Here is a 17,372-nt window from a genome sequence, read left to right as displayed (position 1 = left end):
AAAGACCACTGTAATGATAATAAGTATTACCAACCTTCTTTAGGGAAGAAGTTTCCAAGAGCAATTTCAAGATGAAGTTTCTTCGGCATCAAACCATTTCTGCGCATAGAAATCAGAATTGCATAAAATTATATGGTTTCAAGAATCTAACGCCTTCAGAAGATGTTATTCTTAGAAAAGCTAGAGAAAATACAAGAGCACAACTTTCACCTGAAAGCTAAAAACACAAGGCATTGAGCTCTAAGCTGTTTCAGATGATGTTCCTTAAAAGGCAAGCCAGAAACAGGAGCCTGAGCAACAGGAGATTTTCCAGTATCTCTTAAAGCTGAACTTGGTATCATACTTGTTTCTGGAACGTTACTTGGAATTGCCCCCTGTGATACATTACAATCATATTCCAGCTAAATCTATAGACCACAATTATGCACTTCTCTAGTCAAAGAAAAATTTAGTACCACTACAAGCAGAAATTTTGACAAAGCAGACTGCTGATCATTTCATTTACAGCTTAAAAGATAAACAGGAAAATAAGCACCAGAAAATTCAAATCACAGCTGGAGATTGAAAAGATGAGACTGTATTCTTCATCCTAGAAAGAAGTTCCGCTACTACATTCTGCTCAACTTGGAGCCAGAAAAAGACTCAGGAGACAGAAAACAAAACACTTGTACAGTACAAATAAACACCAACCAGAAGCCAGCCAGCTTGTTAGTGACCGGTTCCAGTACTAAATATGCTGTCTACTACAATCAAGAGCTGTCTGTACATATGGTTGGAAAGCTTGTGCAACCAAAGCAGTTTACAATTTCAATTTTAATTTTTACACCTGGCAATTTCCAGGAAAGGATGGAGAACCAGAAGCCAGCCAGCTTGTTAGTGACCGGTTCCAGTACTAAATATGCTGTCTACTACAATCAAGAGCTGTCTGTACATATGGTTGGAAAGCTTGTGCAACCAAAGCAGTTTACAATTTCAATTTTAATTTTTACACCTGGCAATTTCCAGGAAAGGATGGAGAAAAAAACTCACTGTTTCCAGTTAGCATTGACAAGGATATATAACTGGAACATAATAGCTCAACTACAAAATTCATGCTGTTGTGTCATTTTCTTTCAATAAACCCGTGACAACCTGAGAGTTTTGAGACTTGATGACAACATCTAAATTAATACTGTCCGCAGCTTAACGAAAGCCAACAAAATTGAAACTCATATACCAAAAATATATGTAGAAGAAACGGACAACTTCTCAGCATAGGAGACATTCTGTGAGCAAAAAAGATGATAGAATTAATTAAAGAAACATGATAAAAAAAATAAAAAAAAATACCTGATTTAACTTATTAGGAATAGGTAGACTGGTTCCTTCATGTTCCATTATCTTTCCAGCAATGTTCTTGCCTGCATAAAGATCCATTGATGGTGCAGCTGCAAAAGCTTCCATTCCATCCTTATTCATCTTTGCAGCAAAACCCTGATTAGCAAATGAAGAACTTGCAAACTGCATAGGTACTGACATCCCTGCTTCTACTGGCTGATATGAAGCAGTAGCACCAGGTGTCAGTCCACGTACCTTGCCAGCTCCACCTGAAAATGCCTCACCAGGTCAGACATAACTATAAGTTGACAATGACACCTGTGAAACATCAGCTCTGCCTACTATCAATAGCATCAAACTGGTAATAAGATACGTAAATGAATATCATCCATTTATTTTTTCTGCTTCATTCTTTTGCATACAAATCAATTAGCATCAATTTGAAGGAAAGAAGAACAAAATTCAACAAAATGTACAGAATTCTAACATCTTATCGACATCAAGTTTCTTGCAACCAAAAAGCTAACTAGATTCTATACAACTTGGTCCAGGTCTAACCTGGCTCAACCTGAAACCTCAATGGAAAGTTTAGATTCAATAGGTGCTAAAAAAAAAAACAAAAGACACTAAAACAAACAGGAACTGATAGCAAAAATAAAAATTACAACTAATCAATCAGAATGGAATATAGCTGCACCAAATTTTGATAATACTATTTGAAAGAAATTCAAAAGCAGCATTAAACAATAAATGGTCTAAAAAGACCAACATATGACAATCTCAGACAGCCTACTTGTGCCACCTTGGTGGGGACTTTTCACCTTTTTATCTCTGGAAATGACCACCAGTTAAACAAAGACAGAGCAGGCAGGTCACTGATGCAAAGATCAACAACTTGCAAAGCTGCAAATAGTATTGGTGGGTCCAATCCACCTTCGTGGACAAAACTAGGTGGAAACTTATGTATCAAAAGCGTAGCAGCCAAAAGATTTTTGGAATGAGAGTTCAAACTTGAGGTAGCAATACCAAAAGATTTCAATTTTCACAGGAAGAGGATATGAAGAGCAGCAGCAATTAATGAAAGTCTTTTGAGTGCTCAGTAAGAGATGAATGTGAGCCGAAGAAGACATTAATCTTCTTTATCACTAAAGATTCCATAACTGCAATTGCAACTTTTATTGTCAGATTACATCCATAAGCATCCAGAAACAAGTAAACCTAGATGCCTCCATTGTAACTTCTATTGTTTTAATCCATAAGACCTGATGCAATCCAAATCTTCCAGCTGTTAATATAGCTTCATTAGTCATTAATACATCTTCTCTTCAGGGAGTAATTGTGATTCGGGCCAGAAAAATATCATTTGCTTGTGGAATACAAATTTTGAAAATGGCCTTTCACTCTTGAGCACTTAATACATACATGTTGCAGTGGAAACTCATGTAGACAGGGCAGACAACATCAACTTAACTGCAAATTTCTCATTCTAAAGCATGGATGCATGGTGTAACATCTTATTCCTCCTTGATCCTAAAAGCTCCTAGCAATATCAAGTAGTTACAAGCCACTAGCAAATATGTAACCTTTTTTTTTAGTGTTTAATTGATTCTCTTGAATAGATTTTTTTGGTTCCTTTTAACTCATTTGATACCATTCTACACCATGTTCTCCCACATTTATTTTAAAGCAGAAACATTTTACAAATAGAAAAGCCATGTCAGCCCAATAAAAAGCTGCATCAGCAGACACAAGTCCTTACCCATCATATTGGCTGATCCTTGATATATATCATGCCCAGCAGCAGTTGGACCAACAAGCGACACGCCTGAGCTATAGGAATCAGTTTTAGACATCTCATTTGCAGTCAAGCTTGACTTGGGGTCCTTTATAACCCCCGTCCTCTGTGAAGAACCTGTAGTACCATAACCACCAAGCATTAGACCTGTTAATCGAGCCGAGTATTTGGCTGCCGAGCTTGACTCGAGTTTAATTCGAGCCGAGCTCGACTCGAGCTCGTTAGGAAAACGAGCTTTAAATTGTGTTCGAACTCAGCTCGTTAAATGTACATGTGGCTCGAGCTCGAACTCCAGCTCGACTCGTTTATCACAAACGAGTCGAGCTTCACGAGCTCGAGCTCGAGCTCGTGCAAATTAACCTTAATAAAAACCTATAATTTTTAGTTTTTATAATTTTGATTCCTAAAATGACAAATATGCCTTTCATTAACGAGCTCTAACGAGCTACTCGAGTATCAAACGAGCATGTTTCGAGCATGTTAACGAGCTACTCGGCTCGTTAACTAAACGAGCATGTTTCGAGCTCGAGCTCGACTCGTTAACCAAAATTAACGAGCCGAACTCAAGCCTTAACGAGTCGAGCTCTAACGAGCTTTCGAGCTACTCGATTGACTTAACAGCTCTACCAAGCATTATAAAAACAGCCATTCCATTACCAACACATGCATCATTTTATGCAGTGCTTGTGGTTTAGGCCTGGGAATAGACATTATAGTACGAATCATATACAAAGAATCAGTATAAATTGGGCCTACAGAATCATCAAAATAACTAATGTTTGGTCAGTTTTTGAAAGAATTGGTATCAAACTAAAATAGTTTCTATTATCATTCTTCCAACTGAATACTGCCACCACATAACTGGGGAGTATAATTGGATCAGCAAATCTCACACAGCCATTCCAAGCTTCAAGTTAAAGTTGCACCACAGGGACAACAGTACAAGTGAAGGTTAGAGATCAACCAGTAGTGGACTTTCGGAGATCGAAAATTTGCTTTTCAGGGGGTGGGAAGGCAATAACAATCGAGAGGGGGAAGGTAGCACTAGGGGTTTCACAAAGCAACTCACAAAACTGGGGACTATAACTGGATCAGCAAATCTCACACAACCATTCCAAGTTTCAAGTTAAAGTTGCAGCACAGGGACAACAGTACAAGTGAAGGTTAGATATCAACCAGTAGTGGACTTTGGAGATCGAAAATTTGCTTTTCAGGGGGATGGTGGAGAAAGGCAGTAACAATCGAGAGAGGGAAGATAGCACTAGGGGTTTCAGGAAACTCACAGCAGGATGAGGAGGAAGGGGATGAGCAGGAGGGGGCTTTAGGGATGACAGCAACTAGAGTGGGTTGGTGGGTTGTGGAGGAAGAGGGTCCATGGCAACAGCGGAGAGCCTAGAAAATAAGGGCTAGTGAAGAAGGGAGGGGGACAACTGCAAGAGGCCAGGGAAAAAATGGTGGTAAGAAGTGGGGGAGGAGATGAAGATACAACTGGGGAGGAGAAAAAATTACTTAAGTACTTTTTATTTCAACTCAATAACACCAAATCATCCAAATTTGGTGGGGTACACGGCTGCTTTTTCCCCCTTATCTTTTCCTTTTTGATTTCACTCAGAAAATTTCAATTCACAATACCCATTAGCCAGGTAACAAGTATAGCAGTTAGTACAATTTCTAATTTTCCAAAACTTGCAATCAAGCATAGCCAAATGGTCTCGCAGAAAAAAACTAGAAATTATACATGCTGCACAACCAATTTAACTGTGGGAGTACCTGCAACATGGGATGATCCAGATTCTCCTGCTTGTGGTCCAGCAGCGAGAGGGAGCCTTGATGACATTAAAGCTTCAATGTCAAGGCCATTTTGCTTAATCACAGTCTCCATGGCCCTTGGATTAATAAAAACAAAACATTGAAACCAATGATAAGTCAACTGCAGGTACAAAAAAATTAAAATAAAAAATCTTGTAAAGATCCTCACTAGTGGTACATGTTCAATTGTAAACCAGTGGATGACTTTAGTAGTTACAGCCTCAATATTCATTTTAATCCCAAGTTTGAGAGAATGTTATACAATGAAAATGCCCTTTCTTTTTGACAAGCATAAATATATTATACTTACCCAAACAGAAACAGAAATGATATCTTATAAAAAAGAAGAATCACCCAAAAGAAATGGACAAAGCAGCAATAAGACGTACCAAACATGCACGACGATGGAGTATGAAAAACTACTAAGAATTTTGGCATGAAAAGCTCAATTCATGGAAGCAGTAAGCAGCATAACAGATTTGGAAGAAGCTCAAGACAAATACCTTGATATTACTTGGTAGGGCATTGAATTCTCCTTCCCACTAGATTTCATGTGTTGCAAAATCTAAAATCATCCATGGACAGAAATTAGCATAGACTCCAAATCCCGATACTCGTGAAACAGATAAAATATTCAAGCTGTGTCTAAATCTTATAAAAAGAGTATACAAACCACATAAAGCTTTGTTGCCAGCTTTGTTGGCTCATCTGTAGAGTCTTGAATAAGTTTATGCAAGAATTTTGCCGCTTCCAGCTCCACATTAGGTGGATTCGCCATTTCACTCAAACTGCAACACAGAAGTCTCCTATCAGATCACTTGCACCAACGAAAACATAAAATCTCAGGATAAAATGTCACCTTTGAAAATTAAAAACGAAAAAGGAGAACAGAAACATATGTCTGCGTAGAATCAAAGCTTAAAAAGCCCAAAGACTGCCTTACTTGAAATTAATCACTTCCCTTTCCAAATCTTTTCTCCTTTCTCCATTTTCACATTCTTTCAACAAATTTCTACTCATTAACTTAAATTCTTACTTTTAAAGCAACTAACATCACCCGCTGAGCAACGAAAATGCAAAACCCCCAAAACCAAGTGCGAAACAGTAGATATCATCTCAAATCAAATAAATTATTTCCCTAAAACGATGAACAATTAATTTATCACAACCCAATTCAGGTAAACATGCAATACGCCTAATATATTCTCTCAATAGAACAATAGATGATCCAATAATAGCCTAAACAATATGAAATCGTAAAAGGAAATACATTTGATGGGTATGTTAAGCGAATTAGAACTATTTTGCCAAAAACCACGGGGAAACACAACATGAATTAGGGTTTTTCAGTATTTTGAAATTTTACCTGATTAGGGTCGAGAACGCGAATATTGAGCTGAATCTACATGCTCGATCCGTGGGAAAAGCATAAATTACATAAAACTAGGCTCCGGATCGAACTGAAGAACATGAAATGAGCTCTAGCTCCTGCAGAAAAGCATAAATATCTTCTTCAACTTCTTTGGGGTGTGATGGTATATGAGTCTTGCGCGTTTTGAAGGCTCCTTGTGTCTTTTGGTGCTTGAGTAAATTAGAGTGACGTCCACTCTTAGGTTTTCTGCAACTATAAAAGACCGCCCATGATTTCTTTTAAATTGTGCTAGTGCCCATCAAAAATTGAAATAACATAAAAAAGAACCCAAAACAAAAGAAGTTGTATTTTCAACATAGGTGAAGGTTATGGAACTAACGAGAATACTAGTTGTAAATGAATGCTTTTGATATATTTTGAACTTGTTAAATATCTTTTCAAATCTTAAAAAAAATTCAAATATTATCTATTCTTAGGTTTTTGGCAATTATAGAAGGCCTCCCATGATTTCTTTGAAATTGTGCTAGTGCCCATCAAAAATTGAAATAACAGGCCTGTTTGGAACCTAAGTTTTTTGGCAATTTATCTAAAATTTTACTGTAATGCACTGTAGAAGTTTTTGAAAAAATTTTGTAAAAATTTTTGTAAGGTAAAAAATTTTTTTATAGAAGTTTTTGTAAGGTGAAAAATTTTGTAGAAGTTTTTGCAAAGTAAAAAACTTTTTTTTCCTTTTCTTTTTTTTCTTTCCTTTTTTTCTTTCTCTTTCTCTTTCTTTTTCTTTTTCTTTCTTTCCTTTTTCTTTTCTTTTCTCTCTTCTCTTCTTCTTCCTTTTTCTTCTTCTTCTTTCTTTCTTTCCTCCCCGTTACCTCCCAGCACCAACTCACCTCCCGCCACCCCTCTCCTCCCTTTCCCCTTCTCCTCCCCTCTACCCTCCCACTCCCTCCCCCGCCACCCCCCTCTGCCCCGCCACCTCCTGTGCCCCTTCCCCCTCTGTCCCGCCACCCCCTGTCCTTTCCCCAGCGCGACTCCCTCCCCCTGCCACCCCTCTCTGCCAGCCACCCCCTCCCCCAGCCACCCCCATCTACCCGCAACCCCCTCTCCCCGCCACCCCCTGCCCTTCCCCCCACCCCCTGCCGTTTCCCCAGCGCGACTCCCTCCCCCCGCCACCCCTCTCTGCCAGCGACCCTCTTCCCCCACCACCCCCTGCCCTTTCCCCAGCCCGACCCAGGCGTAACCCCCAGCCCGACCCCTCCCCCTTGCCCATTCCCCAACGTGCGCCTTCTTTATAGCCATCAACAAGCCAGGCGCATCTCCGCAGGATGGGGGACGAAACGACGGTGGTGGTGGGTTGGGATTGGGGTGGAAGAAGAAAAAAAGGGAAAGGAATTTTTTTTGTGTGTTGAATTTTTTTATATGTTTTGGGTATTTTGAAGTGTGTAAGTAAAAAATTTTGAGAAGATTTTTTTGGATTCCTGTGACAAAAGTTGTTAAAAAACTTGTAGGTAAAAAACTTGTCCAAAACACTAGCTTCCAAACAAGCCCAACATAAAATAGAACAAAAACAAAAAAGTTGTAATATCTTATCTTATTACATATCTTACATATATAGGAAAGACTTAAGATTTCTACTCCCAGGTTTAGCCACGTGAAGGGATGAGGGGAGGGAGAAAATTTTTCTTCTGTTTATGCCTTGAGAATATTGATTAGTTCTCCGAACAATGTAGCACTGGTGAGGTTATTTTTGTCTTGTGAAATGAAATTACTATCTTGCCCGGAGAAAAATAACTAGCTCCAAAACAGTAACTAAATGTTGAGGGCTATTTTTGACTTTTTGCGAATAATCTTTTGCTTTATTTCTCAGTCTTTCCCATCTCTTGCCCCCTTTTCTTAGACCAAAGAAAGCGGTAGTTGGCATTAGCTCTGTTGTTTTCCACTTCTTCTTTGTCTCCATTATGAAAGACAAGAAGCCAAAAAGTCGAACAACTTTAGCACCGGTGGCAGGAAAGCAAAACACTCCATTTGCACTTCATTTTACAACTTTAGCCCATCATCTTTTTTTTTCTTCTTCCTTTCTCTCTCTCTGTTTCCCGTTTCTCTATTTTTCCTTTCTTTTAATCTTTTCTTTCTGGTTCAACGAAGAAAAGTGACAAGAAGCCAAAAAGTCAAACAACTTTAGCACTGATGGCAAGAAAGCAAAACACTCCATTTGCACTTCATTTTGCAACTTTAACCCATCATCTTTTGTTTTCTTCTTCCTTTCTCTCTCTCTGTTTCCCATTTTTCTATTTTTCCTTTCTTTTCTTTCTGGTTCAACGAAGAAAGGTACAACTTCAATTCTTCCACCAGTAGCGAATTGTTCAAAAGTGTTTTTGACTTTTTGCCCAGCATTCTTGCCCTCTCTTTCCTATTGTTTCCGCTTCGTTTTCTTTTTGCTTTAGAAGAAGCATGTTTGCAGATTTCATTTTGTTTTCATGTTCAACTCTACTTTTTCTCCTTCCTCCCTCTCTCTCTGCTTCCATTCCCTTCTTCCTCTTTCGTTTTCTTTCTGGTTCGGACAAACAAGAGTACCAATTGATCTCTTCCAACACTTGGTCAATAATTTGACCATTTTTCCCCCAAATTATGGCTATTCATCCATATCCCAACCGTGGTATTGTTCCACAAAGGGTCAATTATGGCTGCCCATCCATATCCTAACCATGGGATTATTCCACAAAGAGTCAGGTATGAGGTATGATTTCTACCTATTACTCGAGATATAGGTTTGTCCTTTTGCCTTCTTTTCGTTTGCCAGTTCACAAATTATAAAAGAGTGAGAAGGAAAATCTCTAACAACTCATCAATTTTGTGTCATTATCTATTGTTCATGATGCCTAATACCGTTTCTAGGGATATAGGTCTCTCCTTTTGTTTTTATTTCTATTGGCCAGTTGGCAAATTATCGACAATGAAAGAAAAATTCCTAGCAACTGATAGAGCTTGTGTCTCTATATACATTAGGAACACAAACACTGCTCCCAAAAAAAATGACGGTTCTTCCTGCTTTTCCTCTGCAACATTTCCGACTAAAGGTAACTACTAATGTTATGTGTCTAATATTTTTTTGCACGAGTATTGAAGAGATTGGATAATCTGTATGGTTTCTATTTTGGTTGCTAAATTTCTTCAGCGGTTTAATTGCACTTTGAAAGAATTGGTGCAGAAGAGCTTCTGATTTAGCGTTCACACATTTCAGTTGTAAGTTCGTTTGTTTTCAGTTATTACTTGTCGACTAAATTTTTTTCCCTTAACAGAACTACTGGTCAAAAAAACTTCATGCTTCTTCTGCCTTCTTTTCTGCAACCTTTCGTGCTAAAGGTAACTACTCCTTTTCTTTGTCTAATTTTTTCCCCTACCAGTATTAAAGAGACTGATAATCTGTCTACGTTTTATTTTGGTTGTTAAATTTTTTCAGGGGGTTAATTGCAGTTTGAAACAATTGGTGCAGAGAAACCTCTAATTTAGCATCCATACATTTGCAGTAAGCAGTTGCTTCAATTTCAGGTCTCTCTCTTCAGCCCTTCAGTTTCTTGCTTTTTCTTTTCCTATTAATAATATAGTACAACTAATTACCAAGGAAGGGTTATACTACTTAATAGAGATAACCAAGCTAAAACAAGTTAAATTCTCAATCTCAATTGTAACCTTAAGTTCCAACCTTATGTAAAAGCATTAGAATGAGTCTTACATATTAAGGTTTTACCCCACCTTGAAGCTATTATGCACAAAAGTTAGGCTGCCGATAGAACAAACCAAATTGAAAATAGATAATCCTAATATTGAGCTTCTAGGATTTGTTGTAGCTGCCTTAAAGGTGTAGAATATTAATTCCTCAAAGCTATTTCTAAAGGCAGTGTTCCAGGTTCCACATAACTCTCAAATCTTAAAACCACAACACCTTGCTATTTTATGCATTCACATATTTTGAATACAGTAAGTGATGAATAACAATAGTAGCATGCTTTTTGTTTGATGATTTGCTTCTAAAGGTAGTTTTACCACTACACTGGTTTAGTTTTCTGAAAATTTACGTGTCCCATTGTTATGGAGTATTAGATGATTTAAGAGATGTTCTTTAGCTTACTGTTTGGTCCTAAACAAAAATGATTTGATTTTTGCCTTTGTGTTTGTACGCTGAATGATCCTTTAATGTCTTGCAATGGCTCGAGCTATCTGTAAATTCCATTGGAAACAATACTTTAATAGACCGAGAAACATTAATTTCATCGACTGTTGTTGACTTTGACTGTATTGTCATGTTAGTGACTATCATAGTTGCGACCAAAGTCCAGTTAAAGAATATTTCCCTTGCTTCTACTGTCTTGGTTCTAATTTTCCACAATTTTGGGGCTCAACAAGTAGAATCTGCACTCAAATCATGATTTGTTTGATATAATTTGGTTTCTGCTTAAATTTTGATTTTAGGAACTGGTCATGCATTGATTAATTCCTGGCACAGATAAGCACTTCTAAGTTCCATACCTTGGTTCGTTGAAAGGGGATTATTCAATGGATGGATCCTAACTTGGGGGGACAAAGACTTTTAACATACCTCAGTCTTCAATTATTTTGCAGCTTCCTTGTTATATTAGGGGCTGCTTGGTTAGAGGGTTTTGGTATGGGGAATGACGATGATTCCAATACTTGGTGCCTGGTGTACTGTAATGGGAATTAAAATATTGGAATCATACCTAAAATTTTGGGGATTCATGATTCCTGAGTAAATTGGGAGGAATCACTCAAATTCTCCGTTTCATTTCCAACAGTATAAATAAAAGATAAAACATTTCCTCTCTTCACCGGTAGACCCTTTCCTCTCCTCTCTCGCCATCAAATCGTCCTTCCCATCACAATCGATCTCTTATGTTCTCTTCTCTCTGTGAAGAGAAAAATTAAAAAAATTAAGAACCAATCTGTTCCCTCGATTTTGCTCAAATTATTCACCAATAAAGTTTATCTTTTGGCCCAAAAATCAGCTTGAAAGTTGATAAAAATGGCGTCTTCATCAGCAGCAGCAGCAACCCAATTTCAGAACCCATTTTTGCATTATAAAACTCCATTTTTATAAACCTCAATTCTACAGGTCTTTGAGTGTAGTGAATGAAAAGGTTGTTGGGATTGATATGGGGACAACGAATTCAGCAGTGGCTGCCATGGAAGGAGGGAAGCCTACTATAGTTACTAATGCTGAAGGGCAAAGAACGATGCCTTCTGTGGTGGCCTATACCAAAAACGGGGATAGATTGGTTGGGCAGATTGCAAAAAGGCAGGCTGTGGTGAATCTTGAAACAAGTTTTTCTCTGTGAAGAGGTTTGTTGGGAGGAAGATGTCTGAGGTGGATGAGGAATCTAAGTAGGTTTCGTATAAAGCTGTGAGAGATGAGAACAATAATTAAAAAAAAGAAAAATTAATTTTGATGTCATTCCAACTATGCTTGTACCAAGCATCGGTCTGTGGAATGATACCAGGGTTCAAAACCCATACTGATTTTTTGTATATTATTCCATCTCCAATTCCAATTCCAGAGCATGAAACAAGCACCCCCTTAGTTTCTCTGGTTTTGCACATGGACATGGACATTTCTTTAATTACGCTACTACTATAATAGTTTGCACATGGACATGGTTTTTCAACATGACGACAATTAAGATCTTCCATGTTCTATCAATTTTAAAAATGAGAGTTATAGGGAATTTTTTGAAAAATGCACAAACTCAATGGAGCTAGATTATCTGCTAAGTAACACTACTGTGTTCCTCTGTGGCTTAAAATGACTGTAGTTTTTAGGTTCCAACTTCATTTATCGGATGAATATGGCTGAAAATGATTGTACCTCTGCAATCTTTCCTACGAAAGCTAATTATCCCTTTCTTTTTGTCTAATTTTGTCCTCTGTTAATATTAAACACATTACATAGTTTGCATAGTTTTACGTTGACTAATACCATTCTTCTGCATCCAATTTAGATTGCCAACTATGTTTAACGGTTCAGCTGCAGTCTAAAACTGTCAATTCCAAGGAAGCTTTGGGGTTGATAGATTCGTACTAAGGAACCGCTTCAATTCAAGGTCATTTCTTTTGTCCCTTGACTGCACCTTGCAATTTTAGTGCTTAAGTTTTGTTCTCCATCAGTGCACCATCCACAATATGATAACTAAATGTATGCATCATATGACCATTTTCCTTTCACATTTTCCCTTGTACTATTTAATCACTCTGACACTTGTATGTGAGAACATGGTTGAGCTTAAGTTTCAAGTTATTGTGAAGCTTACGTATGGCTGGGGACAAGTATGTCATTCAGTTTTTTCATGATTCGTGGTATTTGTTTGAAATATGGACGATATATATTTCTTTAGAGAGGTATTCTGGTTCTTTCTACATTTTGTTTTCTAATTCCTGATATTTCCTTGTTTTGGTACTTTATCAAATAGCAGTCACCACCTTCTAAAGTTGTTTCTCCCAAGAGGCCATCCTCTGCAGCTGAAAACAAGTAGGTAATAGCTTCGCATGCTTAAAGCGTTAAAGAGGACAAGCTTTTTTGACTGGTATCAGATGCATTTTTTATTTTAGCTTTGCAAGTGCAGCTGAATAAAGACAGTAGCGAGGAAGACACTTCTGATAAGGAAAGTGAAGATGAGGAGCCTCAGAAAAAGAAGAGTAAAGTTGTCGTATGTAATTTTCAAGTATGCATTTTTGTTGCCTTTTATCATATCAGTTGGCATTTGTAATTATTTCTTTATGGGGTTCTCTAGCCCACTGGTGTTCTGAAATCCAGTGCTAAAGGTGGGGAAAATAGAAAGTAGTAGTGAAGAAGAAAGTTCAGATGAAAATTCTGATGAGGAACCGCCAAAAGCAAACAAGGTAGTAAGATATTATTATTGGCATTTGACTTTTGTGGGACCTTAACATTTCACTTATATGTTCAATGCTTGAATTTAACTTTGACAGCCTGTACAACCAAAGATAAGCAGCTCAGATGAATCATCTTCCGAAGATGAAGAAGAAACTTCTAAGAATGAGGAAGAACCTACTGAAGCCCCACAAAAGAGGGTAATATTTTACAATTTAAATATGTGTTTGTGGTTCTTAAAATGCTATTTATTATGGTTTGATTTACCTTTAGTTGATGAGTGAATGAACTGATTCTTTGACGTTATTTCTTTTCTTGACTTCAAGTAGATAGTCCTAACTAATTGAGATGCATCTTAAAATTTCATGTGTGACACTTGACTAGCAGAGTATTATTAAGTGATATTAAAGCTAGCATTACTGTTTTGTAAAACCAGTGTGCAAGGTGCTGGTATTTTGGTGTTGCCCAACAAATACCCTCAAGTTACTTGTTACTAATATCAATTATGTATTATTGGCTTTTCATCCAGGAGCACCACATTATCTAAATTATTCAATTTGATACAGACTGATAATATATGGTTTACATTTCTAGCTGCATGGTTTTGTAAAAAAAGAGCAATTGGAGGATACCCTCACTCGCATGCGTCTTGTGATCATTCCTGTTGGAGTTCCTAGGAAACTAGCAATGACTAAAGATGACCTTTTTAATATCAATGCTGACATTGTTAGGACTCTCTAAAGGAATTTCAAAGTGCTATACGAAAACCATTGTCTGCATGGCAGCGTTTGGGACTGGAATGAACGTGACGTGTTGGCATCAAACATTTGGGGCTGGAAGGGATTTCAAAGTCTTTGTGAAGTTATGAACTATTCTTCTATGATTCAGTTAATTTGTTGCGGTGTTGTTTAGCTATCTTTATTATACATATTAGATAATTTAAAGTCCAAGATGGTTGAACTAGCCCAAGATTTGAATTTTTTTTTCATTCCTAATTCTTGTTGGAGCTGTACAAACTATTGTAAAAATGTGTGAAAGAAAGACTGTGTGCTGTGACTTAATTAATTTACGCTTATTGTGTTCTTCATTCATGTTTATTTTTCATATTGTATATGTGCTCCTTTGTCCGGACTCTTCGTGGTTTATGTGGAAGTATGCAAACACTTCATTATGGCCCAGAATGACATAAGATTTACATCCCTTCTTAAGGTCCTTCCTTGGCAGCCAATATGAGAAGTAATTGATCGATGTCTAGAATATAAGAGCAAAAATTAATGTCTTCCTCATAAAATTTTTAGTGAACTTTACCACTGTGGTCTCGCCCATTAAGCAGCTTAATTAGCAAACCAATTAAGTTAACAATGACTTCAATGCTTCAGTTCTACGAGTTATGCATTTGCGTGGATACTACATACAACTTGGCAAGAATTTACATATCATTGTTCAGAGAAATGAGAATACCAGGAAATTTTTCAATATTTTCGACACAATATATTGGGCATTGCACAGCCAGAAAACCTCTAGTACATATATAGAAAAAGTCAAGACTTCTACTCCCACATTGAGCCACGTGGCTGCTTTTGGGGAAGGAGTCTATTGTAGTAGATGTCTTGCCAACAATGCCCTGCAAATTTTAACTCCTGGGCTGCATAGTTAACTATTGATAAGGGGATCGTACGTCTTTTACCATCTAATTGCAACTTTGCCCTACCAGAAATAACATCCCCTCAAAATAGTAGGTTACTCTTAAGGATTATTTCCGACATGTTAGCTCAAATTATCCTCCTTTCCTTTTCATTGTTTCCCATTTCTTCAACTACTCTTCTTCAGTGGAAAAGTAGAAGCAGAGAAGTAGGTGAATAGCTTTTGGAGACAGTGGCCAAGAAACGGGTTGTCTGTGATGGCCCCACCTCTCCCTAAGACGTACCAAAGGGTTCGGCGGACTGCCTGCCCAACTCTCGCCAAGACTCACTTACTCGTATCTCACGCATACATCCATAGACAATAAATAACATCGCAAATCAAACTTATAATATATATCGATGCACAAATCCACATATAGAACTTCTATACATCCAAAATACTTCAAAGTGTATACAATCCAAGTACAAAGCATCCTAAGCGAGTGATAGCGCAAGTACAAATCAAAAGTCAAAACAACTAGCCTATGCTAGTCTGTACACGTCTCACGCCTCGCTCGTACCCCTGTAAGGAAAACAAAACTAATGAAGTGAGCTAAAACTCAGTGAAGTTTCAAATATCGAATTGGCCATCAAATAAAGTAAAAGTAGCATAAAAGTGAAATAATGAGCAAAACAAGTCAAGAAGTGAGTAATAACACTTCATATAGCCAAAGAACAATTATTTCGCATTTCACATATAAGGATACAGTTGCTCGTATATAGGTTCCACCATAACTTGATCGATTGGTAGTTGACACTCCGTCAACTTTCACGTAAGAATATAGTCCAGTAGAACACCACTTAACTCCAATCTCCGTCCACCGATCAAACCCCTTACTGGGCCCGAATTCCACAATAAACACTGATGGTAATATTCGATTATACCGATTAGTTGAGGAGATAACACTCCACTCAACATCACTAACTACTCAGGGTTCGTTGTCTAATCGACCAGCTCCTTGCCGGCTCGACTCGACTAATTAGCCACAGGATTTCTGCTGGAATTCCAGGCAAGATACAATTCATATGCATATATAACAAGTCAATTGCAATAAATGAACAAGAACAAATCATATTAGGGCAAGTGCGATAAAGTACACTCTTGCCTAGAAAGCTCGTTTTGGAAATCATTAAAAGCACTTAACACATTAGCAAATGATAACAACAAGCCATAGAATCAAATAAGGAACACTCACCTAGAAATGCAAAATATCGTGCAAAATATCCTTCCGGATATTACCCTTAATCACCAATGAAACCTAAGGTTGAACAAGAGAACATTATTATAGTTTATCGAGCAAAACATTTAAGGGAAACAAAGAAACCCGACTAATTAGGAGTAAAACGTGTAAAGATGACTTTCAAGTAAGAAGAGGGTTGTTTGAACCCAAGGATGAAAAATCATGTTTTAAAATGGAAAACCGGTCATGGTATTGGCCAAACAAAAGTATACAAGTTCAAATAGAAACCTAGCCCTCGGGCGAAAATTTGGGCAGCACGCCCTTTGTGTTTACCTAATTTTCCAGCCATTTTGGCTTCATTATTTTTCCTCAACCACAACCCAACATCACACATAAGCAATTCAAGTCAAGAGCCGTTCCATAGGCTCACAATATCATAAGAATAAGAAATACAGTAATAACAAGTGCAGAATTTCAATTTAGCAAAAGACAGATTTGACGTATGAAAGAGGAAATAACTTATCCGAGGCTACGCTTATCGGATTAAGACGTAACCTATGCCGTTTCGAAGCTAAGACTCAGGGCTACAATGTTCATGAAGGTCACTTAGTCCAGTTCCTAATGTAACTTAGTCAAATTCTCAAATTACTAAACCAGAAACCAATTCGTCGGCCACTAAGGGTGTGACACTTGTCACAAACCTTACCAAGTAAAATTTTCTTTTTCTTTCTTGTATTTTCAGCCATTAATTTCGGTCAGGCTTAGTTGGAATTTAGGAGATATTTTGCTCAAATATTAATGAGCTTGTATGGCAAGAAAGTGGGGGTCAAGTGGTGCGTTCAATCGGTAGTGCGCGGGACCCGCCGGTTCGCGCCGTTTTTCTTAAAAACTCACGTACTAGGGTTTTTAATTCCCATTCACTAACCTTATATCATTGCTACTAGTCTCATATTATTTCTCACTTAAAAGTCACTTTTAATCCTCAAATTTAATCCTTACTCTGTACCGAAAATTCATCCGGCGAAAAATCGCGAAAACCCTAATTTTGCTCCAAACTTGAAACCGAAGCGTAAAACCCTATTTTCTAGGTTTACTTACACTTATTGTGAAATAATTGGGTAGTGGGCTTTGACAAATAATAATTTTCAAATAAAAGGGTATTTTTGAGGAAAAATACAAGGAATTTGCGAGTCCTCAAATTCTCTCCCCCTTAAAAAAATTTCGTCCTCGAAATTTTACCTTCAGTTGCCTCAGACGAGTCCGGAACTTGTCGGTTGTCTAAAGCATAAACCTTTGCCGGTCCGCTAGTTCGTTTCCCTCCTTC

The 17,372-nt window shown here is 37.7% G+C and overlaps 1 protein-coding gene and 1 long non-coding RNA gene across 22 annotated transcripts in view; one reads left to right on the top strand and one right to left on the bottom strand.

Moving 5' to 3' along the window:
• The window catches only part of LOC113717619 (uncharacterized), a 29,919-nt gene extending 23,447 nt beyond the window's left edge, over positions 1-6,472 (bottom strand). For 4 of the 6 annotated variants that reach the window (XM_072060555.1, XM_072060673.1, XM_072060587.1 and 1 more), the window contains exons 1-8: positions 6,288-6,427; positions 5,595-5,709; positions 5,425-5,486; positions 4,883-4,998; positions 3,077-3,229; positions 1,330-1,586; positions 211-374; positions 35-99 (exon numbers count right to left, since the gene is read on the bottom strand). In XM_072060555.1, coding sequence (XP_071916656.1) covers positions 35-99; positions 211-374; positions 1,330-1,586; positions 3,077-3,229; positions 4,883-4,998; positions 5,425-5,486; positions 5,595-5,699 — 922 coding nt within the window. In that variant the 5' untranslated portion in view covers positions 5,700-5,709; positions 6,288-6,427. Of the gene's footprint in view, positions 1-34; positions 100-210; positions 375-1,329; positions 1,587-3,076; positions 3,230-4,882; positions 4,999-5,424; positions 5,487-5,594; positions 5,739-6,287 lie in introns of all 6 variants that reach the window. The other 2 variants (XM_072060614.1, XM_072060557.1) reach the window with 2 other exon arrangements.
• A 1,724-nt stretch (positions 6,473-8,196) lies between these two features.
• On the top strand, positions 8,197-14,268 carry LOC113725982 (uncharacterized). 16 transcript variants are annotated; one of them, XR_011819537.1, is made up of 7 exons: positions 9,037-9,364; positions 9,587-9,650; positions 9,748-9,836; positions 12,299-12,400; positions 12,770-12,829; positions 12,920-13,196; positions 13,284-14,268. It is a non-coding gene; the product is annotated as an uncharacterized lncRNA (long non-coding RNA). The 16 variants fall into 16 exon arrangements; XR_011819451.1 differs by having other exon boundaries at positions 12,906-13,196; XR_011819010.1 differs by adding an exon at positions 8,197-9,017 and having other exon boundaries at positions 9,294-9,364; positions 12,299-13,196.
• Positions 14,269-17,372: the final 3,104 nt, after the last annotated feature.

Source organism: Coffea arabica, chromosome 1c (assembly GCF_036785885.1).
Source record: "Coffea arabica cultivar ET-39 chromosome 1c, Coffea Arabica ET-39 HiFi, whole genome shotgun sequence".
Classification (NCBI taxonomy): Eukaryota; Viridiplantae; Streptophyta; class Magnoliopsida; order Gentianales; family Rubiaceae; genus Coffea; species Coffea arabica.
The sequence above is the reverse complement of the archived record's forward strand: the minus strand, read 5'-3'. Positions and strand labels throughout refer to the sequence as shown.